Raw genomic sequence first — 27,742 nt, forward strand, 5'->3', positions numbered from 1 at the left:
TACTTGGTGAAGCATACGTAGAAGTATTGTGGTGCAGCATAACAAGTGTAAGATGGGACTATTGCCACGGGACAGATTATGGATTCCTTAATATACACGCGTGCACCCGGTATCTCCTGTCACAGTACGAGCACCGATATACCTAATACGTGTACCGACAGGCCCTCAGATCTTTTTCGAATGTGCCTGTGGCAGTTTGAGCCCTTAAGGACACTAAAAGAAGCATTCATTTTTTCAAACTAAACGATTTTTCAGACATTTTCGTGGCCCTTAGGTAGTTCAAAAAGTCGTATGTTGACTGTACAACTGACCAAGATGTTTCAAATGGTCCGTTGGGCGAACGAGCGGCGGAAGGAGGACCAGTACAGAAAGGGCCTGCACATTGAGGAATCAACGGGAAAGGAAGCGTGCTGCCGCCGTTTTGAAGGGGCTTGACCTCAAAAAACAGTGTTGGTGGATGCCTAGATGCAGGTGTCGCATATATAAACCAAAATTAGCTCTTTAAAACAGTGAAACACAACAGTGAGGTGTTGTGCGCGGGCTGAGAGTGTGTGAGTACAGTTGAGGGTGACTTACGAGCAGTTCAGAGAGAATGTCAATGGTGAGAAAGTTTGGACCTCATACCACTGAGCTTGCCATCAGCTAATAGAAATAGCTGATATTAGAAAATAAATAATATCGTGCGACATGGTTTCAGCCCGTCCTGACATAAAACATGGTCCTGCTTCACCTATGGAATTTTGCAAAGGCACTCAAGGAAAACCTGGTAAACTCGGGGAATTTGGAAATGTCAACTTGGCAGACACATTGTCATGGTCAAAATACATATACACAAGAACACAACCCCTCAGAGACGTCTGTGTAAGCAGGCGTTTGGGATGTTGGGAAACCACGTACCTGAGCACACGAGGGTTGAACCCTCCCGCGTGTAACCATGCGTGACTTAGCCATGTCCAGGGAGGGCATCCTGGACTTGAGCCAATGCCGGGTGCTTGGACTTTTACGGCCCCTCGGTGGCAGCAACACACCTCTGGCCTCCGCTTCACGCAGACAGCACCCCCGGGCTGACCTACCTGGGAGAAATCGGTACTTTCCTCTTCCTGTCCCCCTCTCCACTTTTCGTCTTTCTCTCTCACTTTGAACCTTTCCTGTCTTCTACTCACTTCATTTTACTTCTCATTTTCTAGGCGGCAAGGGTGAACCGTGTGTATCTACGCAGCCTTGGGTACATATACAAGGTTATAGCGGCGTTGTATAGCTGACTTATACAGGTATGTTCCTAACCTCGTAGCGTCCCCTTGTTGGGCTAAATGGTGGGTGGGTACTATCGCCGCTGAATATTCTAAGAATGTCATGGCAAATGCATCGCCACCTTCCAGGTCTTCCTAACGAAAGAGGGCGCACCGAAGCAATTTTTCATTTCACCTTAAGAAGCAACGTAGAAACATTCCCACGCTACCAGTGGCGAAATGCCTAGTAGATAAAATTGGAAAACAAGGCAAGGCTTCAAGATGTCAAGTGGGGACCTCCTCCTTGAACTGAAAACGAAAGACATAGCGTCGGTGACATCAAAGTCACAATCTTAGCACACCGTTCTCTAAACGCTAGCAGGGGCTTGACATCCAAAGAATATTTCTTAAACCAGAGGGATAAATAATTCCTGGAAGGTTTCCAAGAACAAAATGTAATCAAGGTTCAAAGAATATCTCTCCGAAGAAATTATGAACAAATTCCACCAAACACGTTATACTTACCTTCCGTACCAATATTGAACCTAGTACATTTGATGCAGGCTATGTGAATATCAACGTGAGAACGTATATCCCAAACCCGAGGCGGTGTTTCAAGTGCCAGAGGTTCGGTTATACATCACAATCAAGCAGAGGTAAATCGACATGTGCAAAGTGTAGTGCCAATGATCACCAGTCGGACAACTGCAATGCTCCTCCACACTGTAAAAACTGCAAAGAATATCATCCAGCGTATTTGCGATCTTGCCCTTGCCGTAAGAAAAAAAAAGAGATAATTGCACTTACGATGAAAGAGAAGATTTCCTTTTATGAAATAAGAAAGAAATTATCACACTTACCTCAAACAACCTACGCCAGTATGGTGCGGAAGGGGGCAGCGCCACAGTTGTCTCAGGGGTCTACAGGGACCACAGTCCGTGGCTCAGTAGTAACTCCACCCGCCCCCTTGGTGGCAGCAGCGAATGCTGCTGCATCGTCATCGAAAACGGGCCTGCAGACCCCCGTTTGGCAGGGCCCTAGGCTAAACCGAACTCCAAGGCCTGAGACGCGCGTCTCAGCGCCTGGTTATCGACCATCCAGCGCCTCGGAGAAGGCTATGGAAGCCGGCGCAAAAACTCCGGCGTCATCGACGCCAAAAGATTAGCGCTCTATGGAGCTCGCTAAGAAAGATAAGCTCTCAATAACTATGCTAAGAAAGGGACCGGTAACCTGAACGGTCACCGTTCTTCCAATAGTACAATTCCGTTAACAAATGTCACCTGTAATTGCTGAGTACATGTACATAAATTAACAATCTCAATTCTGCCACTATGGCTTTTATCATGCATTGGAATTGTAGAGGACTGATTCACAATTTAGGTGACATTAAAGACATAACAAATAGGTTTTCGCCAGTCGCATTTTGCCTACAGGAAACAAACTTAGGCCCTAAACACAGTCAATTCCTTAAAGGCTTCACCGTTGTCCGAAGGGACCGCGAATGTTCCAGCCACTTGTCAGGAGGAGTCGCTATAGTCGTGCAGGGCGTGACTCCTACACGAAATGTCCAATTGAATACATATTTCGAGACTGTAGCCATCGCTATTCTGTCTCATAAAACCATCATCATTTGTTCACTATATGTTCCACGACACACCCATTTTACTACTAAACACTTAGAAAATTTAACAGATGAGAACCGGAGCCATTTGTTTTAGTAGGACATTTTAATGCTCATTGTACTCTTTGAGGCAGTGTCAAGACTGACCAAAGAGGGCAAGTCGTTGAAGATTTTATTCTGTCCAATGACATCTGTCTCTTAAACTCAGGTGCACCAACCCACTTTTCCCCGACTTCCCGCATTTTTAGTTGTTTAGCCTTAGCTTCTTTCTCGCCCTCTCTTTTTAGTGATCTTAAATGGGAAGTTCTCGACAGGTCATATGGTAGTCATCCCTTACCCGCAGTCATCAAACTCCTATCATCACCACAAACCTTAGTAACTAGGCCACGCCCGTGGGAATTACAGCTTACTGACTGGGTGGCATTATGGAAAATGCGAAACTGGAAGTTGTCTTTTTGCCAGAACTAAGCGTTGACGAACTTGAGCAAAAAAATCAATGAGGTTATAATCTCAGCGGCAGAAAACGCAATACCCCAGTCATCTGGTATTGTGCACAAGAAGCTAAATCCCTGGTGGAGAAACGAGTGTACTGAAGCGAAAGAAGCACAAAATAAGGCCTGGGCCATTCTACGGAGGTACCCCACCTATAGCAACCTTTCAAATTTCAAACAGGCGAAAGCCAAAGCACGATTCATTCGAAGAAAGGCAGAAAATTCGCCATGGCACAAATACATATCTTCAATCAATAGTTCAGTCACGTCAAAACGAATGTGGGACCAGGTGAGGAAATTTAAAGGAGAGTACCCATCATACACAATACCACTACTTACATGTCAGGGCACACAAACAACACTAGAACACCAGGCCAAGTTATTAGGCGAACACTTTTACAACATGTCCAGCTCAGCAAACTGCTCAAGTACATTCTTAAAGTATAAAGTGTCGACGGATAAGCAGAGACTGCCCCACGACTGGGTCTTCAAATGCACTTTATAATAACCACCTCAAAATTCAGGAATTAAACAGGGTTCTTTCTGCCGGTAAAAAAAAACGGCAACAGCTGTTGACCGTGTCCACTACACAATGCTGGCACACTTGCGTCAAGCATCGGTAGAGACACTCCTTAAAATTTTTAAGATGTGGGAGTCTGGAATAATGCCTACAGATTGGGAAAACGCCGTAGTGCCTTTCCTAAGATCTGGTAAACCCGCAACCTCCCCTAGCAGCGATATATCCATTGAACTAAAAGTTGTCTAACGAAATCCTATGAGAGCATTATAGACATAAAACTCACATTCATCCTTGAAACAAGAAGCCTCATAGACGAGCACTAGTGCGGATACAAAAAGGGCCGCTCCACCAATGACCATCCCGTGCGACTAGAACATGAAATACGCGACGCGTTCCTGCACAAACGACACTTTCTCGCTGTCTTCTTCGACAACGAAAAGACATGATACCACGAGGCAGTATGGAATATTAAGAGACATGGCTGACTTGGGAGTGCGTGGCAGAATGCTAAACTATTTATCTGATTTTATGGCACATAGAACATTTCAGGTGCGTCTCGACACACTTTCACGCACATTCACACAGGAAAATGGCGTTCCACAGGGTTGCTTTCTAAGCACGACACCCTTCGTAGTAAAATGAACTCTGTTAATAATATCATCCCGTCATCTGTTATGCACTCAATATATGTTGATCTGCAAGTGGCTTGCCGTGCCTCAAACTTACCCACCTGCGAAAGACAACCACAAATAACGATAAATAATCTTACACAATGGGCTGACAACAATGGTTTCCGGTTTTCAACGCACAATACTGTTACAGTTCTCTTTTCCCAGAAGCGAGGGTTACACTGCAGTCCAGTTCTCACATTGGATGGTACAACGCTGCCGGTCAAAGACGACCAGAAATTTGTAGGTGTAACTTGTGATACAGAACTGAATTTTCTGGCCGACAATTATGCAAACAAAAATTAAAGTACATAAAGCACTAAATATCCTCAATGTCTTATCGCGCAAGCACTGGGGATCTGACCGAACATGTCTGCTGCGTATATAGCGGTCCCTTGTGCGTAGCATCCGCGACTGCGGTAGTGTAGTTTATGCTGCAGCTAGGCAGTCATACATCCAGCGACTTGATCCAGTTCATAATCTCGGCCTACGGCTGGCGAGCGGTGCCTACAGAACATTGCCTGTCTAAAGTTTATACGCTGACTGCAATGAGCCTTCCCTACAGCACCGCAGAGCACAACTTACACTTTGCAATGTACTGAGAATTCGGTCATCGCCACAGCATATATGCTACAACATCTTAACATAGTGCAAATCGCCAGTACACTACACAAACAAACCGAACATGATTCAGCCACTTATCGTACGACACGAAGAATACTGTCAGACTTATGATGTTCCTCATGAAGTGCTGCAGGCTGCCGAAAGGCCACTAAGATTTCCCCTGCGGTGCAATTTTACACAGCTATGTGACTGGACCCTAACACATCTAAAGAAAAAAGACATTACACAAGAACACATAATATAAAAGTTCCGAGCTGTTCAAGAAAAATATAAAAACTACACGGAATTTTACAGTGACGGCTCTAAAACACAACAATATGCAGGTGTCGGGATCATAAAGAAAAATTGAGGAAATATCATTCGGATAAATAATTTTTCTTAAGTCTTTACCGCCGAACTTTATGCAATATGGACGGCAGTTAAGAAAATTACTAGCGACTAACACAAGAATGATGTTATTTATACGGATTTTGTAAAACGAAAAAGAAAGAATTCTGTCTAATTATAACAAATGGGATGCAACTGTTGACTGTCTCAGAATTTAAATATCTGGGAGTGCATTTCACCACTGATTTATCTTGGACACGTGACATTGATCACAATACTGTCAAAGCATCTCGTGTTCTAGGTTTGATGAAAAGAAACGCAAAACAATTTTCAATCAAAGCAACGGCTCTACTCTACCTTTTACAGTGTACGGTCAATACTTGAGTATGCCAACACGGGTTGGGATCCTTGGAAACGAACATAGATAAACTGGAATAAGTACAGAGTAGGGGTGTCTGCTTTTTATGTAAAGATTAGACAAGAAATTTTAATGTAACAGAAGCCAAAAAGAATATTGGGACGTACGTGCTGCAATAAGGACTTTTCATTCATACATTAAAACTGTTCACTGACATTTTCCATGGAAGAGCAGGTATCGATCGTATGAAATATTTATATTATGCCCGATTACGTGTCTGTGAGACTGGATCACAAAGTCAAAGTGAAAGAAACTGACAGCAGAACTAGCGTGTTTAATAAGTCCTTTTTGCCCTATACAACCCGAGACTGGAATCGTTTTCCAAGTGATATTGTGAAAAAAACTTCAAATGCTATGTTCGTGTAGTGCCTTCGTGATGTAATCGTATAAACATAAACATGTGATGTTTTATGATATGTTGACTGTGTTATGTATCTTTTTTTATATAATCCCCCCCCCCACCCCCGTAGTGCCTGTTAAGGCGCTGTGGGTACTCTGGTAGGTAAGTAAATAAATAAATAGACGAGTCGGTCGGCATATCAGCTCCTCTAGCCACCATATCTGCACGCAAGTGTGAAGTGCTTTTTTTTTTTGTTGAACATTATCAATGTGTATACTTTGCTCGTTTGATTGTGACAGCAATTATATAGACATTGCAGCCGTATTTTTGGCGTCGGCGTCTCCGTGACTGTCTGCATGAAGTCCAAGAACCTAGTCGCTGCGCGCCGTATGCTGTATGTGCGAGTGAACTGAGCGCATGAAGGGAGCCGGAGATCGCGGCTGAATCTCGCGCGCAAAGTAAGAAAGCCGAGAGGAAGCACGCCGTCTTCCGTCGCGAGCGAGGCACCGGGGGGAGGGAAGCGAGGGGGAGCGGCGTTGTAGTCGGGTAGCAATTGCGTATTGGAGGCGAGATCTTACGGAGTCGCCATCTGTCGGAAGCACCTCCCTTGCGTAGTATGAGGGATCACGCGGCGCGCTCCTCGTACGTTTCTCTGACGGCGCTCAATACAGAGGTTTAGAATAGGGGCCCCAACAGTTCGGGGACCCATAGAGCTTTGCGGGTATTAGCGTTGGGGCACGCAGGAGTGAAGAGTTTTAGAATAGGGCGTTGCGTTTGCGGATAGCGTCTTGCGCTGACTGCGCTGACCCTGCGGCGTCAAAAAAAAAAAAGCTCTTAGTTCAGTTCAGTTTATTTCCAACGCAATGTTGGGGATCGTCCAGGCACAAAAGTTATCATAGACAACTTGAAAGGACCTGGGGACCATACAGACAGCAGGCAAAGTGATACATTCACAAAAGAACAATTTGAAAGACTTTTCGTCACAGGGTATTTTGAAATAGTGAAAATAATCTACATTGCAAGATAAAATCAAATACAGATATGGCAAATACGAACATACAATGAAAACATAGAAACGTGCAAAAAATAAATATGCACTTGTGTTTAAAGATTTCTTCACTCATTCAACAAAAAGCATCTTATTTGCGACTTGAATTTATAGAGTTGCATGCTGAAATTTATTTCTGAATTCACACCCTTTATTAGTGCGGATATTTGATAAGCGAGGACAGCCCTTCCATAATTTGTTCGTGTTCGTGGTGTTATTATTCGTTCGTTACACAGTGAATAACGAGCCGACGTTGTTTGTGCTGAATGTAACGGGTTATGTTTATGTATGTGCAGCAGGAGTTCGTAGTCATATATTTGACTCGCTTTGAGCAAATCGTGTTTAATAAAGAAAAGATTAGTTGGTAGATCTTTTGGTTCACCATGATAATTCTCAAGAATCCTCAGCACTTTCTTCTGCAATACCTCCAGTTTGTTATAATTTGTAGTCGTCGTAGTACCCCAAACTAGTGTGCAAACGGGAGTAGAATTGGGCACAATATATATCGCTTTCTTTAGCTGCAGAGGAATTAGATCTGACAATTTGAATAATAAACCAACTCTTCTGCTTAGTTCTGAGGTTAGTTTGTTTAGGTGTGTAGTTCACGACATACTTTCTTCAAACCACACACCTAGAAATTTTTGACATTTTACGTGTGCTATAACACATTCCTGGAATGTCCGCGTGAGTTCACTGTAACATGTTTTGTTAGGGGGTATGAATCAGACGTAGTTAGTTTTTTTAGGTTCATCGATAATTTATTTGCATAAAGCCAACTATCAAGTTGCATTAGGTAGTATAGTAGTTAATCGTGTTCTGAAGGTCATTAAGTGGACGCGCAGAAAAAAATATATTAGTATCATCCGTTAGGCATCCGTTAGTTAGGTATATCAAATATATCGTTTACCTGAAGTATAAATAACAAGGGTCCTAAAATGGGCCCCTAAGGCACTCCTTGTTTTACTGTTGTAGTTCGGGAAATAACATCACCAATTTTTATACACTGTTTTCTGTGGAAAAGATAGTTTTTAAAAGATCTAAGGCAACGCCACAAATGCCGTAATCATGAAGTTTAACTAATAAAATTTCATGGTTAACACAATCAAATGCCTTCATAAGATCAATGAACAGACCAATGGTACAAAGCTTATTTTCAATGTCCTGCATTATTTTATCTTTTACCCGTAATAACGATAGTTCAGTTGTCTTATTTTTCTGAAAGCCGTACTGTGCGTCATTTATTACGTGTATTTGGTTATAAAATTCACCAGACGCGTGTTCATAACATTTTCAAAGACTTTGGATAGCACAGGCAGCACCGAGATCGGCCTGTAATTACGTATGTCACTAAGGGCCCACACTTGTGTGTTGGGCATATGCGGGCAAACTTAAGATTGGAGGGGAAGATTCCAGTTTCCAGCATTAGATTAATTATATGCGTTGGCGGTAGAGATATAACAGACGCAACATATTTAATCGACACAACACACAGGTCATCAATTTCTGCCGAGACGCTGTTCTTTATTTTACCCAAGACATTTTTGACCTCTTGTGGACTTGCCAGAAACAAAGAAATTGAGTGTATCAAGCTTACGTGTTTCTGCACCGAATCAAGACAAGTTTCGGCACTAAGGTCCCACTTGCTGAAAATCTGAAAATCACCGACGTTAGTGAAGTATTTGTTCATGTCTGTGAGTGCTTCAACCTGTGTTTTACCATGAGCAAAAGCTGCAATGTTAATAGGACGCTTCACTTCCGAATCGTTAGACAGATTGTTGACCTCGTTCCAAAGGTTTATAGGATCATTAAATATCCTAGCGAAAAGACATTGATAATAGCAAGTCTTTGCTTTCTTCAAATCGGCGTTTATTTTATTTCGGTACGTTTTGTATTCGCTGAGCAGAGGAGCGTCACTTGTCTGTACAAATGCGTGATAGATTTTATTTTTAGCTTTGATCCTTTTGTATAAGCATCGTCTAATCCAGGGTTTGCGAATTCCCTTTTGCCCCAGGGAGCATTGAACAAGCGGGATGCATCTATCAGAGATAGTCTTAAGCGTGTAAAAGAAAAGGCGGTATAATTTGTCAGGGTCATTTTCTGCGTAAGCCAGGTTCCAGTTTGTATCATCCAGCGCATAATAAAATTGGCGTAGCAGATGTAAATTTATCTTACGGTATATAGTACGACTTTTCATGAGAGTCGAGCCTGTCGCTGACGAGTGGCAGAAATGTAAACATAGGAAGGTGATCACTAACGTCGAGTGACAATATACCGCTAGTGCAATTTTGTTTTTGGGTGTTTGTGATACTGATGTCAAGTAAGCTGGCACTGTGGTCAGTAAGGCGAGTACGTTGTGTAATTACATTTGAGCAGGCAAATGAATGAAGAATAGTTTCCAACTGTTCACAACATGTATCCCCACTGAGCATGTTTACATCGCCCATGATAAGAAATGAACTAGGCATCACATAGATTTTTCGCAGCAACGTTCACATAAAATTTAAAAAATTCAGGCTTATACCCTCTGAGAGGTCGATAGAAAGCTGGAACGGTAACTTTTTGCACACGCAGTGTGCCACATTTGATACTAGACGTTTTACGATAAGAATACGAAAAAGAATTTTATAAAAATAGCTATTTTGACTTTCCTGTATTCGCGTTCAATTACAACTTAGAGGTTATTCTGTGAGCAACAAACAATTAGTTGCGCTTAATTTTGAGTAACCAACTTCACAGCCAAGCTAAGCCGTGTTAGGCCTACGAACCATAAAATCCCCAATCGAATTCGGAATAAGCTGCATCTAATGATTTAATCTTCATAACACACGCTAGTTGAGAGAAATCGATAAGCGCAGTCACTTCTCCTAGCTTGCGAACTTCACACGTTACCACGAATCAAACCCAGTTTTGTGCTTCGATGGGTGCCGCCATGTTTGTTTACGCCAATCTTTTTGGGCAACTTTTGGGCTCTCGCTAAATCAGTGAAATAGCGTGCCTAACGCAAAACCCAAACGAAGTTCGCGTCTCGCGCATGGGCAGTGGATTCGACGCTATATGTTGGGGCCGCAAAACATTCCCTATTCTGAAACTCTCGAATAAAAACAGTACGCGGCAGCCCTCCTAGATATGTATGTAAGTACTCTCAAAACGAGGGAAGTTTTGGCTGGCGATATTATAATTTTGGGCAAACTGCAAAAGCACAGAATCGTTTACAGACGCTATTTCTTTGCCGAATACGTACAGTGAACGCCACCGCGCAGTCGCCGCGATGGAGTCTCCCGAACCGGCTTCTTGCATGAAAGGTAAGCAAACGCTGTGAGTAAACTATGTGAAATATGTTCTTATAGTGCGATGGCTGTATAACCAAATTGAGCATAACAGAATGAAGCCTCAATGTAGCAGTCGCACGGTTTCGCAGCGACCGACTGCGCGTCTGCATGCATGTCCGCGCACAATGCTCCGCTTTCGCCGTGCGCGCATTTTCGCACTGTGCCGCGAGCTTTAGGCCGCAGCATATGAGCATTTGATAGCGCACTAAAAACCATTGTTGCGTGGACGCTATCAGAGCTGTTCAAAAATACTTTCGTTAGGGAGACATCGGCGCCTACGGCGACTGTGATGTGCCGTCGCGACGATTGAATCTTTTTTGGACATTTCAATATTATTTCTCAAGTTGCGTCGCACTGTATGTTTATCGGTGTTCTCAGCGTGCGATTTCCCTCTGCTTGATTTTCGTAATCCAGTGCATTAATTCATAACACAAACATGACCATATGCCGTGCCTATTCTAATGTGCGTCTTACCGCTCCCTTTCTGTTCCAGTGAACTTGCCAGTATCTAGCATGAACATGTTCATAGACCAAGCCGTCATGACATTAGCCAGGCAGTGGGCGCGGGCGAGCGTCTCAGTGCGCGTTTTCTGCTACTCACCGAACGTCGCCGTTCCGGAGACGTTGCAGAAATCTTCCGCGCGTCTGTGCTTGCTGCGTACCCGAGTTGTAGCCGATGGCTGTCTGCCGGTTCTAAGTTTCCCGAGACAAGCTTCACGCAGCTCCTTGTCCTGCGGCTACGTGTGAATAAGTCTGACACCGGGCTCCGTTGCGCACATCCGGCACTGCGGCACCGAGCAGTAGCCTACAATGTTGCACGCCTCCAAAGGAAGCCACTCCCCATTGTAGTACTTTCAGACGTCGTCAAGCAGGCACCCAAGGCGGTAAAGCCTCACCATTTAATCAGAACCGCAGCGCAGCTGGGACTTTAAACTTTCGTTTTCAGCTCGCTTCGGCACTTCCAAAGCAGCCGACGCAGCCGCTGTGTCCACGTGATCGCTCATGCCACGTCACGCTTTTCCAGTGGTGGAGCTCGTCCCCAATTGAAGTTTTAAGGACTAGGCCAGCTTAACAGTGAATTACATGTGTTGGCCACACATCGGCTCTGCTAGAACTACAGTCGCAGCAGTAAAAATGCGATCATGAACCTGTTCCCCAGCTCCAGTGAATCACACTGCAAAATATTTGCCTTCCAGCAACGCGTCCGATTTCATCACTTTATTCAATCTACATGATAGCTTCACAGAAAAACGCTGCCTTACGGTCAGCTTATGGTGATTTCATAGATCGTACATAATGTACACTTTAACAAGTCACCACTGTTTAAAAAACAGTGATAAAGCTGTCATAACCGAAATATAATAAGGCAGGTACATACATAGTGTCAAAAAAGACATGAATCTTTTCCAGTTTACAATGCATAGGTATCACATAAGCGACGTCATATACAGCTTATCAACTATAATACACTTGCAGTTATCAGAGATACGTATACACGCAAACAGAAAGATGCAGAAGAAATAAGGAAATACAAATGCAAGCAATTTTGTAACTCAATTGGAATTTAAAATAGCGCGAAAGAAGGAACCCCAGTAAAAGAAGCGCTGGGTTAGTGTCCTTCGCCTCCTGGTGCTTCGTCTTTTGCGCTGTTTTAAATATCAAATATGTCGTACCAACTTGCCCAAACATCTACTTTGGCAAGGTTGTAACGTATCACTTCACATGCAATGGTTCAGTTCTTGCAACGTGCCTGTGTAAAGTGTTTATAGGAAGAATGTTTAGAAAAGGAGGGATCATATTGGTCATTGGTACGCCATAAGCTGTTCTTGTACCGTGTTACATTCATCGGGCGTGATTGGATGAGCGTTCGCATTTACTTCAGCCAAGCATGCCAGATATAGTTGGCCTTGAGCCTCTATTTATTTATTAGTATACTGCGCAAGCTAAAAATGTAACGCTTTTATATCCTAACGAAAAATGTGCTCGAGTCAGGGACCTACTGCATATTCTAAGAAAGAGTTGAGGCTAATCCATAAAATTTTCTTTTAAAGCATGGTGACTCTGCGTATGCGTAGGTGATTATCCCGGAATAAATACCGAGTACCAAGCACCCCTCAGCTGTCGTCTATTCTCATTTCTTCCATTTCCTTCGCCTGTCAACAATCGTCTCCAACAAGACGAGCCATAGCGCGCAAGGGGAAAAGAAAAGTGAGTGGAATACCGACAGCAAGCAGCGCCGGTAAAGCACACTTTTGAGTAAGTTTATTTTGTTGCGATGAGCAAAGTGAGAACAAGGTGAAGAACCAACGTTTCGACAAGTAAGCTTGTCTTTTTTCCAGGCAACATATGCTTTCCTCGGCACAGTATATATAGACCGTTATTTTCATGGGTGCCACCATATTGCTACGCAGTGGCGCCATCTATGGGCAGTCGGCATGCTGGCTTGGGCGAGCGCTCCGTCTTGCATGGCAGGTATGCGCTTGGCGGTAGTTTGTGGCGTTTCTTTGCACGCTCGTGCAGTCCATTTAGTATTGAGTGCGTCTTCTACGTGCTAAACGGTTCTGTGAGACGTGCTCAAGTGGTTTAAGTTGGTATGGCCGAAGTTTCTGCTGGCGTTGAGGCGGACGGAACACGCAGCGCGATGTGTGCGCGTATGTTTGAGCCTTGTTAGAATCGGCCTGCAGCTATTTCAGCCCGCTGCAAGTGTTTCGATCCAACCGGGGTGGTGGCGCACTTCAGAGAACTGCGGATAACCGGCATCCACGCGGCGAGGGGTCAGCTCAGGGGAGTTCTCGAAGGGAGGTAATTGGCGGAACCTCCCCATGCGCTTTTCGAGACACCAGACAATGGACCGCGGCGGAGGCCCCTGTGCGAGGTCCGCTCTAGAATTTAGAGGCGCCGGCTGGGGGCGGGCGCGACCACCTGACTACGGGGACGCGGGACAACGGATACCACGACGACTGCGCAGCAAAGGTCGTCTGCCCTCGGAGAGAGCACTGAAACCTGTGCGGCATGTGTGTGTGTGTGTAAAACCCCCACCCCCTTCTCTCAAAGGCGACCACGCGGACTTTCTACGATGACGTCGAACGACGACGTCGAACGGAGTGGTTAGAAGCGGCTGTTGTCGGCTGCTGGTGTTGTGCTCGTCGTCGTGCTTTGTGCTCGTCAATGTACTCGTGAGCTGTGTGCTCGTTTGCTGTATGCGTCGTCTTGCGTGCTCCATTTGGGAGTCACGCTAGACTGCGTAAATGTATCCTCATGTTCAAATGTAAATAAACCCTGTACGCCTAGTTCCTCCCAAATTCCCCTCTACGACCTTCAACTCCTTCAAATGGTGGCAGCGGCGAGATTGTCCGTCAAATCCTAAAGCCTACAATCAGCCTGGGAGATCAATTCTGCATTTCTGAATGTTCCATTCACTAATGTGGCCTTATTGCAGTATTATCCTCTAGTTCTAAACTGCGGTTGAGGAGCAATGAAACATACGAGACGATCTTAACAGCGTGAGTACTGTTCTGCTACGGTAGGAGCAGTACTGTTGTACTTCGACAAGCGTTCAGACTGTTAGCTGCAGATTACAAAGCGTGACTACTTGGCTCGGTGGATGAGGCTTCCATCCATGAATAAAATTGTTTTGGTTAGTAATAACAGTATATCTTACGGTGTGAATTACCCGGCGTGGTTGCTCAATGGCTATGGTATTGGGCTGCTGAGCACGAGGTCGCAGGATCGTAACCCGGTCGCGGCGGCCGCATTTCGATGGGGGCGAAATGCGAAAACACCCGTGTACATAGCTTTAGATGCACGTTAAAGAACCCCAGGCGGTCGAAATTTCCGGAGTCTTCCACTACGGCGTGCCTCATAATCAGAAAGTGGTTTTGGCATGTAAAACACCATAATTTAATTTTACAGTGTGAATTAAGCTTGTCCAGCAACGGGACCGTTTACGAACTGCGCGAGCGTCAAAAGCAGTGGTAGGTGCTGGATAACAGATGTATATTTGTTCTATATAGCGCATGGTTCAAGCGTTAGGCATCAACGTTTCTAGATCTATACATGTTGTGCCGTGTGCCTATGCGAGGTCGTATTGCGCGTTAGCCCGCTTTCTCTTTCTTTTTTTCTAGAAAGAAAATAATAACCGATTTTTTTTTCAGTTCTGTTCGTTCCGTTCTCTACGACACACTCACACGTATTACGGAAATCTTGTCCTCAAAAATATCCATCGCATTCGTTTTATGCGATGCGTCTCATATATTATGGTTTTACAGGGCCAACAGGCAATGCCGAAGCACATAGCTTATACATGTATCGTGCTCGTTCACCAACCGCAGTGATCGCTATGTTGAGCAGCGCCTTAGGCCTCATGCAAAACGGCTAGTGTAGACAGATAGTGAGTTCAAGCCTACTAGACTTGAAATGTGTGAGAATGATGCGCTGTGTCACAAATATTTGGTAGCGCCTGCCACTTGGATGTTTCGTGGTTGCCTTAATTACGTTGGCCGTACACGAGCAAGCGCTCCTAAGTTTTACGTTTTGCTCCCTACGCCAAGGGATCAGATAGTGAGCACATTTACCACTTCATGCTGATAATACAGAGGCACCGGTTCTCTTCGTTGAATTAAAACGTATGTACTCAAAATAGTTCACAACACATACCCACACCGCGGCTGATAATGCGCGTCACATCCTTGCGCCCCCAAGAGACATTACTGCGTACTGTATAGCTACCGATACAACGAAAGGCCTCCCTGACGACGTTATTTGAACGGACATTGCATAAATTTTACAAAGTACAATCTAAAACATCTCGAAATCGTTCCGCCGCACGCGACAGCAATATTCCAGCAGCGCCACGCCGGATCACCCAAGCCAGAGAGGGGGAAAGGCTCGCCGCGCGCCCTTTCCTCCTGGGCCGATGTAAAGTTCTACAGGTAGGGTTCATGCAAAGGGGAGAGGGGGTAAGGCGGGTGGGCGCAGCAACGACCGAAGGTGTGTTAGTGGCGAGGGCGTAGAATTGATAATAGAGGGGTGCTGTGTACAAGGTCGATGACACAGCCGTGTATCAGTCGGCGTGTCAACGGCACAGCAACCATATCTGCTCCGCTGGAGGTCGTGGGCTCTCTGATGAGTTAATAGAAGGAGCGGCAGAAAACGGTGTTCGTGAAAAAAAATTACCGAAATGGAATAAATATACAAATAGAAGCAAAGAGAGAAGACGAAAGGGAGGAAAAAAAACACCAAGCAACCAAATGCAAGTTTTGTGCTAAATGCACAACAATTACTAAATTTCAAGCTATAGGCAACAACACTTAGTTATTCGCATTCGGTCGCTTAGTGGTTTTTTTCCTCCATTTCTTTCTCTCATTTTTATTGATATATTTATTCCATCTCCGTAATTTTTTTTCGCGAGCACCATTTTCTGCCGCTTCTTTTATTATCTGTTTAAGAGAGACGGTAGCCGGCGATTTCCATCGAATGAGATAATATAGGGTTGCTGTGCACACGGCCGTTGACCCGCCGGCTGACACACGGCTGTGTCAGCGGCCTTGTGCACAGCACCCCTTTACACTCAGCTCTGCACCCTCGGTCGTTGCCTCCTCACCCGCCGGCCTCACCACCTCTCCCCTTTTGTAGAACCCTAACTATATATACTGTGCCGAGGAAAGCACATGTCGCCTGGAAATAGACAAGTCTACTTGTCGAAACGTTGGCTCCCGCTTTTACCTTGTTCTCGTTTTGCTCGTCGTCTTGAATTTTCATCTCCCCGCCTTCCCTGTGTTCTCCCTTGATTTTGCTGCGACGTTTTCAAATTATGAATACCAGAGAACACTGCTCAGATTATATAATATCTAACGTTTCAAAGCTGGTTTCAGTATCAATATCGGATGCATTGTTTAGCAACAAGATTAGCTGGTCTACTGAAGTAGTCTAGCTAGGTGATAGATTTGTTTGATCGCGTTTCACTCCTGCATTACAATCTGCGGATCTCGAATGTTTAACACCATTCTCTGAATACTGGAGACCATCTTCTGGTTAACTAAAAGTAACCACGCACGAAAATAAAGGCACAAATGAAACCTGTGCTGAAACACCGGCTCACAATGCCGTCCACTAGACTACGTTCAACCCTGTCGTGTTTGTAAAAAAAGGATGAGTGTTTGTGATCCAGTTGATTACCACAAGCTAACTTTAGCAAGGGAAAAATGGGCGTGTGCCCACTGGCACATTTTTAAGACGTCCTGAATAGCCAGTACAGGGCACCGTGCATTTCACGTTTTATGTTGTGTGGACTTATTGCAGGTCCTAATAGCTACGAATGGTCATGGAAAGAAACAGCTTTCTTTTATTTGTTCGTAACACAATTAACAGATGTCAAACACAGGCAATACAGGTTTCCCAATGCTGTCCCTACGTGCGAACGCCAAACAGACACACTTTTCGGACTCCTGAAGTAGACGATCCGTGTATATACCTGCACGATATCGTTTCTCACGGTGCATTAGTGAGAATCAAGCGCGTATCTAATCACTTTTTGATACCAATGCAGCTTTTCGCCTCGGCGTCAAGCAAATAATGCTCTTCCTTATGTTTTATGTGGTGATTTACGCCAGCTATGAAAATTCTACAAATGAGATAAAGCCAGATCTGGACGAGGCGCAAAAGCGCTGGTGGCAGAGCCTGCTGGAGTTGGTGTTTTCGCTAACTTGTGCCGCACTTTCGCTCCTATGAAAATATTCAGTGCAATATTTGCATCTGCTATTACCCCTGCCCCCTCATGAGCAGACAGCTTGCCGGTATGCATGGTGGTATTTCTGTTAGACTATACTATGTGTGTGTGTAGTGGGGAGTTGCAGCACATGACGTCGGCCGAATTTCACTGCTTTATATTCGCGTGCCACATCTGTTCCCGTGCATTGCGGTTCCATTCGACGACACCATCGCGATTCATTCACATACGGGACACCTGTAAGGCTAAGCAATATTGAGGCGCTAGTTAGGCTAGAGACATGTAAAGGGCATCTCTGGCTGATCGGAAGTACCCGATGCTAATAGAATTTTCGGCTGCTTTCTTTATAATTCCGCAAAGGTTCTACAACACTCTTCCTTTGTACTAATGGTCACTATTGCACGCTTGTTGTTGTGGAGCATAATTTTCTACTGGTATAATGTTTATGAACGATTGTTTTATGGAAATAGCAGAAAAATAATTTCCAATGTCACCAAATGCCACTTGAGATTTCAATATAAATATTTAGTAAAATATTTTCCCTTTGTGACTGGCTTGTCCTTTCACAGAAGTGGGATGAATAAACAGATAAGCATACGAGAAGATTCCCGAAAAATATTTACTGTAGAGGCTTACTGCATCTAATTTTACATGCAATGAGTGATTCATATCTGTAATTCATAAAAGCAGGCTGCATTTCCGATTTTAATTATTAGATCTTTCAATCAATTGCGAGTACGCAGCCGTCAGAGCATTGACTATCCCTACTCACCCTTGTGATGACCCTGGCATCATTAAGTGAAAATAAAAAATTCTGACAAGAACGTGATTTACAGCAACATAATGTCGTAAAAATGCATGTATAAACGCAGCTAGCGCAGCTTCAAAAACTGAAATGCAGGCAGACAACAAAAGGACGAGAATGCCTAGCTTCCACTGAACAACAAAGTAAGCATAATTTTGTGCATAGTGCTACATATAGTCGGTATTTGTAAGGTTACTAAAATACTTAAATATCGCCTAGTCATATAGCACAAACCTACCCATTAATCAAGAACACTCGAAGAGGTGAACATTGTTGAGAACAAATCAAAATTCATAAGAATACTAACAAATTTTATTAATAATCTTTCCATGTAATTAATTTATGGTACACTTGATAATTTATGGATCGCAGTCAGCGAGTTCTCAAGATAAACACAAACTTTGAAACTAGCACTAGTTTTCAGGCGAGCACCTTCAAACTTGCGGTAAACTTGCACTGCTGCTCCGCTTAATATTTTATCAACATTTCGTATTCAATAAACACAAAAATGAAGAAAGGTAATAAACTAAATTTTGGTAATTAGTTGATTATCTATTTCGATCACAAATGCAAATAATCTTCTCATCATGCAGCATCCTTTGAAAGCTTCTCTAACAGGAAAAATAATGTTAACGCTAAATAAAGCACCCTAGTACCGGTGCACTTAAGGCACACAAGCGGAGACTGCATTTGTACTTTGTATGGACTACGTCAACAGGCTGATAAATTATCAGTAGTCACCCGACAGCAAAACATGTGTATTTTCTTTGGTTTCCAGTTCAACTGTGAAGTGCGATGCCGCTAGGAAAGAAAGGTTCTGCTGAACATGTTCCTCACACACATATTTCTTTGAAGCGATCCAATTCGTAAGGGACAATGCTGACACGTTAAAAATATTGTCTTCGTTTCTTAGATTCCTTGTAGATGAATTCTATCTTTCTTACGGATGAGCAGCATTTTGATGAACCACGTAACGGCTACTGCCATGTTCACAATGCAGATCAGATGGTAGAGACCCTTGTAAGTGCCCTGCTGGTCTCTGAAGTAACCTGAAAAGACGACAAAATGTGAGCATCCTTTTGTTATTTATTTTAGTATATTAGCACATGAATTATGATTATTCAGAGGTTGATGTACGAGTTTCGTAATGGTAAAAGCAACCTCCACCTCAGCGACCGTGCAGCGAGGGCCAACCTCCGCGGACTAAATGGAAGCGTTGAGTTTAGGATTGGAAGGCAACAATTTGCGAGCCTTCGTGTCTTCTCCGGCTACCAGTACTCATAGGCTGACACGAGCCTTTGCTCCCATGCACGGCATTCGTGAGATAGAGCATGTTGCTGGGGTCAGGTTCGTCACCGGAGAGGAACATAAAGTTTTGCGCTACACCTAGCAATGTATTCACACAAAAAAATCTCAAGAGAAGTATCTGAAATTAATGTGTCTGTTAAATGCGTCTCCGTCTTTCCTTCCTCATAAGCTAAATCAACAAATTCAGCGTAGTCTCATGGTGTAAGAAAACTTTACGTCCGTGTACTTACCAATTAAAAATGGCCTCAACAATGCCAAGACGCCGCAGATGCACGTTGCCACGCTCAGGTTTACAGAAAGCCCACCAAGTCCGAAGCTCCTCGTGAGGAAAATAGGAAGCAGAAAGATCCTTGAGCCGTGGCTGATGCCTATTCCGAGCGTTAATAGTAGCAGGTACAGATAACTCTTTATGTAGCACATAAACTCGTAGCAAACGCCTTGAAGAACGTAAGCTAATGCCACTAAGAACTCCAAGTGTACAGATCCTCTGTCGGCAATCAAACCCGTCACCACACGGGAGAGCATGTCCCCGATGCAAAAGGAGGTCATGAAGAACACCGAGTCCTTTGCACCGATGCCACAGTCGTTTGCAAAGTCGATAATGGTCAGTAGAAAAACGCCAAGGCCGAACTGAACGAGAAACTGCGAGAGCGTGAGGTGCCAGAAGGAGACGGTGAGGAAGGTCTTGGCATTCTTCCAGAACTTGCGTTTCGTGTCGCCCTCATCGTGCTTGAGCTGGAAGTGACCGCCGCGTGCCGGCTCGAGGGGCTTGCAGAGCGTGTAGCCCGTGGGGATGGTGACCAGCGGGTCCGGGTTGCGTATGAGAAGCTGGTGCGCCTGCCGCACCGGTCCCACCTCGAGCGCCGCTTCCTCGGACAGTGGCGCGATGCTGGAGCGGTGAACGACGGGCATCATCTCCATCTGCGGCTGGCTGTCCGAGGTGGAGATGCCGCCGCCCTCGCTGAAGAAGTACCGCACCGAGCCCGATAGATGGCGGGAGGCCTCCAGGTGCCCTTCTTCGTCGGACGAGTCGCTGTTGTCCTCGCTGAAGTGCGTAATCCAGCTGGCCAGACCTTTGTCGGCCACGTTGGCACGCGTGAAGATGCTCTTGCGGCGTTTCGAATAGTCCACCGGGTTGACGATGAGCCAGCTCGGCGAGCGCACAAGCAAGCCGAACGCCATGGAATTGAGGATGCAGGCGCCCAAGAGCAGGAAGCTCCAGTGCAGGTCGTAGTGGCTCACCCAGTACTCGTACAGGGGCGGGAAGATGACGCAGTTGAGGCTCGAGATGGCCGACACCACGCCAGCCGCGGTTCCGCGCCTCCGGATGAAGTGCTGGTTGATGCACACCTGCGTCATCAGCACGGCTCCACAGGTAGCCGCACCTGCACGGTAGATTGTGCACAATCTCTCGCGTTCTCGCTCGCTCGTCTCAACTATATGTTGTCTCTGGCAATCGTTTCAATATCGGCACACAGTACTTTTTGCGATGACAATTAAATCCAAGGTGTTGTTAAAATTGTACACGTTTTCTGCACTTGTTGTTGCGATGTATATTGTGTTTTCAGTGTAAATTCAAGCGCCAACAAATTTGAAACAGTAAGAGAGTATTACTGTGTTTCCAAGTTCTTCTATATTTGCAACAGTTGCCTCATTTAGGCTTCGAAACGTATGTGGGGATTACACTACGGCTATAAATCGGCTACGGAGTGATTGCATGCCGCACTCCTACGTAATTACTCGTAACAGGGGATTAGTTTCTTTCTGGTGCGGGTTTCAAATTTATTTTGGTGATAACTTCTTGTCTCGCGCTATTCCATCTTACATTTGGTCTTCTGTGAGCTGAAAATCGTCCTTGCATTCTCTTTTGTTCTTGTATTCACATAACCCGGGCCCGTCGCTCAATGCTCGTGTGGGCCTGCTAGCGTAAGCGAGCAAAGAACAATGTTGCGCTACTTTGTGCATAGCTGTCAGTGGCGCAAAATGTTTTAGCAAGGGAGAGAACAAGCGGGCAAAACAAACGAATGAATTTGATTCGGTAAAAAGCGCGCTCATATTGAGTGCTTCGCTGCGCAGATACAAAGCGAGCAATAGAAAATGTGGTAAAATAAATAAACTACTAAAATCTATTACTCAAATACTGCTTTATCACGTAATTAATAACACCATCTACAAAAAATTATGCAGATACAACGCACATCTCGGGATCTAAGAAAAACGAAGCCTTCGTGAAGATGCCAATCAAGTGCATTAAATTTGCCCATGTGAATCCTGCGTCTTTGGCGGAACTGGCGCACGAGCATGTGCTATCGAGCACCATTGCTACACCATGGCGGCACGCGCGGTTGCCGTCTCAAACAGCTAGTCGGCGTTGGCGCGATCCTCTACGACTGTGGTCAGAGCACTGGGCCTGGGACAACACGACTGGGCACGTGACAAGCGAGAGCCACTTGGCGAGACAGCGGCCACGGTCCCGGAGAAAACGCTTAAACTGTTACTGCGAATATCATCGCAAACTACACACAAAAAAAGAAGTAATTCAAAAACAATTACTTGCGGGTTAAGAGCATGTTATTGACCAGATCTAATGCTTTACTCAGGTGACAGCATATAGACTCAGGTTGTTCGTGCTTGTAGATTTCGTCCAGGCAGAGGTCAAGAAGGAAATAAGATTAACTCCTGTTGACCAGCCAGAGAGAAACGTTTAGGGGTGTTGGAATAATCGAAACCTGCGATTAACAAACAGAATATTGCCGTATTCAAATAGGCATTTGAATCAAATAGTGGCTATATGTAAGTACGAATATGATTTCGAATATTTTTCGAATATTTCAAATCAGCAACTGTGGGCGGTCAAGCATAAAATTGGGCCTGATGTGCGACAAGTTTAATCCCAGCGGCCATTGCAGACATAAAACACGAGGTGCTACCTATATTGCAGGAAGGTATAGTCGCCCAGATTTTCTGGCTAAACGGCCGTCATGTGAAATCAGTCCTGAGTATGTTACTAAACGTATTATTTGCCCATAATTTGTACATTTAGTGAACAGTGGTCCATAAGGTGCATTGTAACGGTAGAAATTTGCTACCGTTTTCAATATAGTAAGATGTGAACATCGTCTTATAATAATGGTGAAAGCGGCTGCTCATAATTTGAAAATTAATTGAAGACTATACTATATTCGACTGTCTTCTGCAACTATTTCATTCGTATTCGGTTCAGTCTCGAAAATCGTTGTTTATACACCCCTAGTTAAAAGCATGCTGTTCTGCAAGTAGTAACGTTTGACCCACAGATAGCACGATTTTGTGCAAATTGTTTGAGAATTGTTTGGAAGCCGGGCATGTCGGATAGATATTGAACTGCATTTTTTATATTTGTTTTCATTCTTTATTGTAGAAGAACTTGAATAAACGTTGCCTTCGTCCAAGCTGGCGCAAGTTTTTATTATTGAAGTTCATAGATGCATAGAAATTAGAAGAGCCTATAGGCGCCTGTATGTGTTTAAAGTAACTGAGATGAGTTTTATCAGTTGTTGTATAGAACGAAGGCTTTCAGCCCTTCAGAGCTAGACGTATGTCCTGCATTACTAGGGCAACCGATGTCATCGGGAAGCGGGGAAGGTCATCGAGAATTTTATTGCGGACACTGCAGTCAAATCACCGCTGTCGCCACTGCCGTGCTGTTCAGTCCGGGCGGGATAACACCGCGCGCCGTACGGTGTAGGTGTGAGCGAAACAGGGTGAGCGTATGGTGGTGTCTCCTCACGCGCGCAAAGCTGGGCGAGATGCGCTGTACGAGGGCGGTTGCTGCGTACCACTGCGCAGTTCTTCCATCCAGCTGCGGCAGCTGAGTGCAGCCACGCGCGTCCTATTATTTATCTAATAATATGTTTATCAATACTGCGATCCCCTCTCTGGGGATATGAGCACGGCGTTTTGCGAAGTACATTAGTCAACAAAATCTGCACTAAAAGTCAAACAATACAGCTTTCACGTAGACCTGATAACGCGACAAAATATGGAATGTCCCTAAACGATGACAGCATTGGCATCAGCACAGAATGCTTAGTTGGGTTATTCCACTCGGTGGCAATTCTCGGAAAAAAATTGTAATTAAAACAACTATTTCTAGTAGTGAATGGTGTTACTTATAAATTACGACGTTGATCATGATGTATGGGGTTATTTGGCGCAAGTGCCAGGAATAGCCAAAGAGCGCATCCAAAAAGGTTTCCAAGTGCCTTGGCCTCAAACAAAGGTTCGGGGCCAAGAAACAATGTCAGATGTAAAGACATCTGTAGTCCATATGGCATAGAAAACTGCTTTTCCAGCTCTGCTTCTGCTTCCCGGCACTCCAGTAAGACGTGGAGTACGGTCAGCCTTTCGCCCCATCTGCCACATGGGCGAGGTTAAGCGCCAGTCAAAAGATCCGAGGCGGTAAAAGAGGGCACCAGATCATTGTGACTTTGTTAATGATGTCCATTTCCCTAGAAGTGTCTGAATTACATGGAGCTTATTCAATGTTTCCGCATCCCAGAAGTGTTGCCAATAGCTCCTGAGTTTTTTGCGCAGGAATGGCTTCAAGTCTACGGCAGGAGCGGGTATGGACGGATTGCTAGGCTTTGTTCCTACGGAAGAGTTGCCATTTTATTTGCAAGCTCGTTACCTTCTATACACCTGTGTCCAGGAGCCCATCACATCACAACCTGTAGGTTGGATTCATGCACATTATAGAGCAGTAATACAGGCGTTGACTAAAGGTTTTGTGTCTTTTTTTCGTAGCGATTGTAAAGTTTGACGACACCTAAGGAATCTCTGAATACAATGACCCTTGGGAGCTTTGCTTTCTTAATGTGTTTAGAGGCCGACAGTATTGCATATGCCTCTGCCACAAAGTTGCTGGTTTCAGGATGTAGAACTCGGATTCCGAAAACGATGGGCCGACAGTCGCGTAAGAGACGTGGGCGTGTGACATTGAAGTGCCTGCGTGAAACTCCGGGCAGGCTTATTTCGACTGCATCTTCAGAGAGCGCATTTGTATGTTCACATCTGGAGCGCGTTGTGTTGCCTCAGTAAACGATATCTCACTTCCAAAAAGTTCCCATTGCCACGGAGGTAACGGCTTAACTGGAGCCATTAGGCAATGTTCGAGAATTGTTTCCTTACCCGCATCGAAAAAAAATTCGCTGCGGCTTAGCTCAGCTAACCCTTGATATGGAAAGCGAAAGCTTGGTTTAGCCTGGTTAAGTCTTGATTTCCCTTGGTGAACCTTCTACCTGCCATGGTCGCTTAGTGGCTATGGTGTTGGGCTGTTAAGCACGAGGTTGGTGGATCAAATCCCGGCCACGGCGGCCGCAATTATATAGATTTAGGTTCACGTTAAAGAACCCCAAGTGGTCCAAATTTCCGGAGTCCCCAACTACGACGTTCCTCATAATCAGAAAGTGGTTTTGGCTCGTAAAACCGCATAATTTAATTTTCTTGGTTAACCTTTGATTTAGCATTAATTATTATACTTAGCTATACATTCATCGTTAAGGCAGGTGTGACGGCTACGCCTAGGTTGATGGCTAGACATGATTGCGGTTAGGCTTGGGAAGATGCATTGTTCAACGGTGCAACGCCCGTTGTGCCGCAGGGAAAGCGCAAGTGATAGACATGCAAAGAGGGGACGCAACCCACGCCCGGCGTTCTTCGGACGTGCCTCGCATGGGCTCCGCGATTTCTTCTCCTGGCTTTGGCATCTCGCCCGGGATATCCTCCACTTTATGCTACCGAGTACGCAAAGGTGTAAGGACCTTCCTGACACCTCATTTGCCCGGACCCGCCGACCACCGTTTCACCAGAGCCCCATCTTTGACCAACCACGGGGCCACCGAGCTAAGCCCAACGCTCGGCGCAACGCCACCTCGCCCTCAGCGCGCAGCTGCCCCTAGCGTCGCACCGGCGTCCGCTGCGCCGGCACTCGCTCCCGTTGCCTCGAAGCCGCCTATATGAAAAGTATAGTCGACGGTACACTCATTTCCCAACAAGAATTTGATGACGAGCCCCGCTGGACTCGAATGCTCCAAGCCCACCGAGCGGCCCATCCAAAGAAAGCCGCTTCAGCCACGAACGCCCACATCAAGACCGCCATGGCAACCCCGCCATCGCTGAAGACTCACCACCTACGCCGTCACGTCCCGCTGCCTCGACTCCCAGGGGAAGACTACAAGATCGTCTTCCGCCCTGGAGGTGGCCTCGACCTCCGTACAACCACCAATGGGGCCCTCCTTGCCTCACTCTGTTCTAGCGCCAGCGTTGAGTACGCCGCCGCCCGTGGCGATGACAGCGTACGCATAAACCCATACAACAACTTTTTCACCGTCAGTACGCACTCGGAACAACGCACGCGGCAGTACGTGCATACCTCCGAGTTGCGTCACGTGTCTTCGTGTGTGTGTGTGAGTGTGTGTGCATGTTGGTGCCCACGCTTGTCAAAGCGTGGCAGCCGGGGAGAGGAGCTCCACCAACTGTGAAGCGAAGAGGCTGACCGGCGCCGGCCCGGCGGATGCGTCAATTCTTGTCTCAACGTGTCCGTGCGCCGCCGTCACGCGCGCCTCTCCTAAGCCGTTTCTTCTTGCCCTTGACTCCGAGAGTATAAAAGCAACTGCCCCCGGACGCCAAGAGAGAGGCTTCGATTTCTTCCGTCGAGTAACGTGGTCTCCCGTTTCTCCACTTCGGTCGACCTGACCGGCCGCTCTTTTGCGATGCTAAAATAAACAAGTTGTTCTGTTAGCAGTCGACTCATCCTTTGCCAGTACCTTCGGATGCTTCCAGCTGTGGCCCAGGCCGCCAGGCCAACGCTACCCTTGGGGCTTGCGACCCAGATGCAACAACTGGTTGTCAGCGGTGAGATCGCGACAACGGAGGCCAGCAGCGAAGATACGCGGTCGACTGTATGCTGAGCAGCACAACGACCATCCGGGAGCAGTGCAACGAGCTCTGTGTGATGACTGGTTGCCTGCAGCGGAACGACTGCGCTGAATTCTTGGCTGCGAGGTTTGGTGAGTGCGAGACTTTCTTCTGAGTTTTGCCAGGCTTTTGTTAGTGTCAGAAACAGAGCTGGTAATTGTGGTTGTCATTGCTGCCGGGTTAGTTTGCGGCAAGACAATAGTAGGCAGTAGAGAAAGCAGCATTCAGAGCAGCCATGGATTGGAAGTCGTTGCGCAAACCGAAATTGCTGGAGCTTGCAAGAGAGTTGGGTCTGGATGTCTCAGACAAACTCACAAAACCAGAACTGCTAAGGGCTATTCTTGAGTTAGAAGCTGAGGATGACGAGCTGTCGGAATGCCTTGAGACCATTGAGAAGAGGGAGACGGCACAAAGACAGGAGCGCGAACGTAAAGAGAAAGAAGAGAAAGAGGAGCGCGACCGTCAACACGCTTTGGAAATGAAGTGTCTCGAGGTAGAGATGGAACGCGCTCGTAATGGAAGTGAGACACACGGTGCAGGAGAATGAGTATCGTTCAAAATGACTGACCCGATGCGGCCGTTTAAGCTTGGAGAGGACATTGGTTTGTTCCTGGTTAACTTTGAGCGAACGTGGGAGAAGCAGGGGTTCTCTCGGGAAACGTGGCCACAGCGCTTGCTCACTTTGTTACCCGGCGAGGCGGCCGACGTAGTCGCTCGCTTGAAGAGAGAGGAGGCAGAGGATTTCGACAAAGTGAAATCGAGTCTGCTAAAAAAGTACAGGCTGTCAGCGGAGGCGTTCCGTCGAAAGTTTCGGGAAAATGAGAAAGGCAGTAGTGAGTCATATACAGAGTTTGCCTACAAGCTTATGTCAAACATGCAGGAGTGGCTCAAAGAAGAGAAAGCATTTGGTGACCACGAGAAAGTTCTGCAGTGTTTCCGGCTGGAACAGTTTTATAGTCGGTTACCTGAGAACGTGCGGTACTGAGTCTTGGATAGGCGAGACGTTAGTACGGTGGCTAAAGCCGCCGAGCTAGCCGAGGAGTTTGTGACGCGTCGGGCTCGCGGAGCTAAGGACGGTCAAAAGGGTGAATTTGGCTCCGAGTTTGAGAGGCCGAAGTTCACGCCCATAAGAGCAAGGGGGGACACACGTAGTGCGGATGCGAGTGAAAGCAGTCCGACCGAACGTAAGGAGACGGCGGCAGCCGAAGCCGAACGCAGAAAGCGGTTCGAGACGAGGCAAGCGCGCGTGTGTTATACGTGCCAGAAGCCGGGTCACGTTTCGGCGCAGTGTCCAGAAACAAAAACAAAAGTCGTGTTTTTGTCATTATGC

The 27,742-nt window shown here is 45.8% G+C and overlaps 1 protein-coding gene and 1 long non-coding RNA gene across 2 annotated transcripts in view; one reads left to right on the top strand and one right to left on the bottom strand.

Annotated features, from left to right (window-relative positions):
- Positions 1 to 16,935: 16,935 nt before the first annotated feature.
- LOC126520634 (monocarboxylate transporter 12-B-like) overlaps positions 16,936 to 27,742 on the bottom strand; it is a 100,028-nt gene continuing 89,221 nt past the window's right edge. Inside the window, exons 3-4 of the mRNA XM_050169431.3 lie at positions 19,686 to 20,840; positions 16,936 to 19,196 (exon numbers count right to left, since the gene is read on the bottom strand). Of these exons, the coding sequence (XP_050025388.1) occupies positions 19,057 to 19,196; positions 19,686 to 20,840 (1,295 nt within the window). The 3' untranslated portion in view covers positions 16,936 to 19,056. The remainder of the gene's footprint in view (positions 19,197 to 19,685; positions 20,841 to 27,742) is intronic.
- Positions 19,146 to 22,886, top strand: LOC129382179 (uncharacterized). Its single transcript, XR_008610259.1, has 2 exons — positions 19,146 to 19,214; positions 21,643 to 22,886. It is a non-coding gene; the product is annotated as an uncharacterized lncRNA (long non-coding RNA).

This window comes from Dermacentor andersoni, chromosome 3 (assembly GCF_023375885.2).
Source record: "Dermacentor andersoni chromosome 3, qqDerAnde1_hic_scaffold, whole genome shotgun sequence".
Classification (NCBI taxonomy): domain Eukaryota; kingdom Metazoa; phylum Arthropoda; class Arachnida; order Ixodida; family Ixodidae; genus Dermacentor; species Dermacentor andersoni.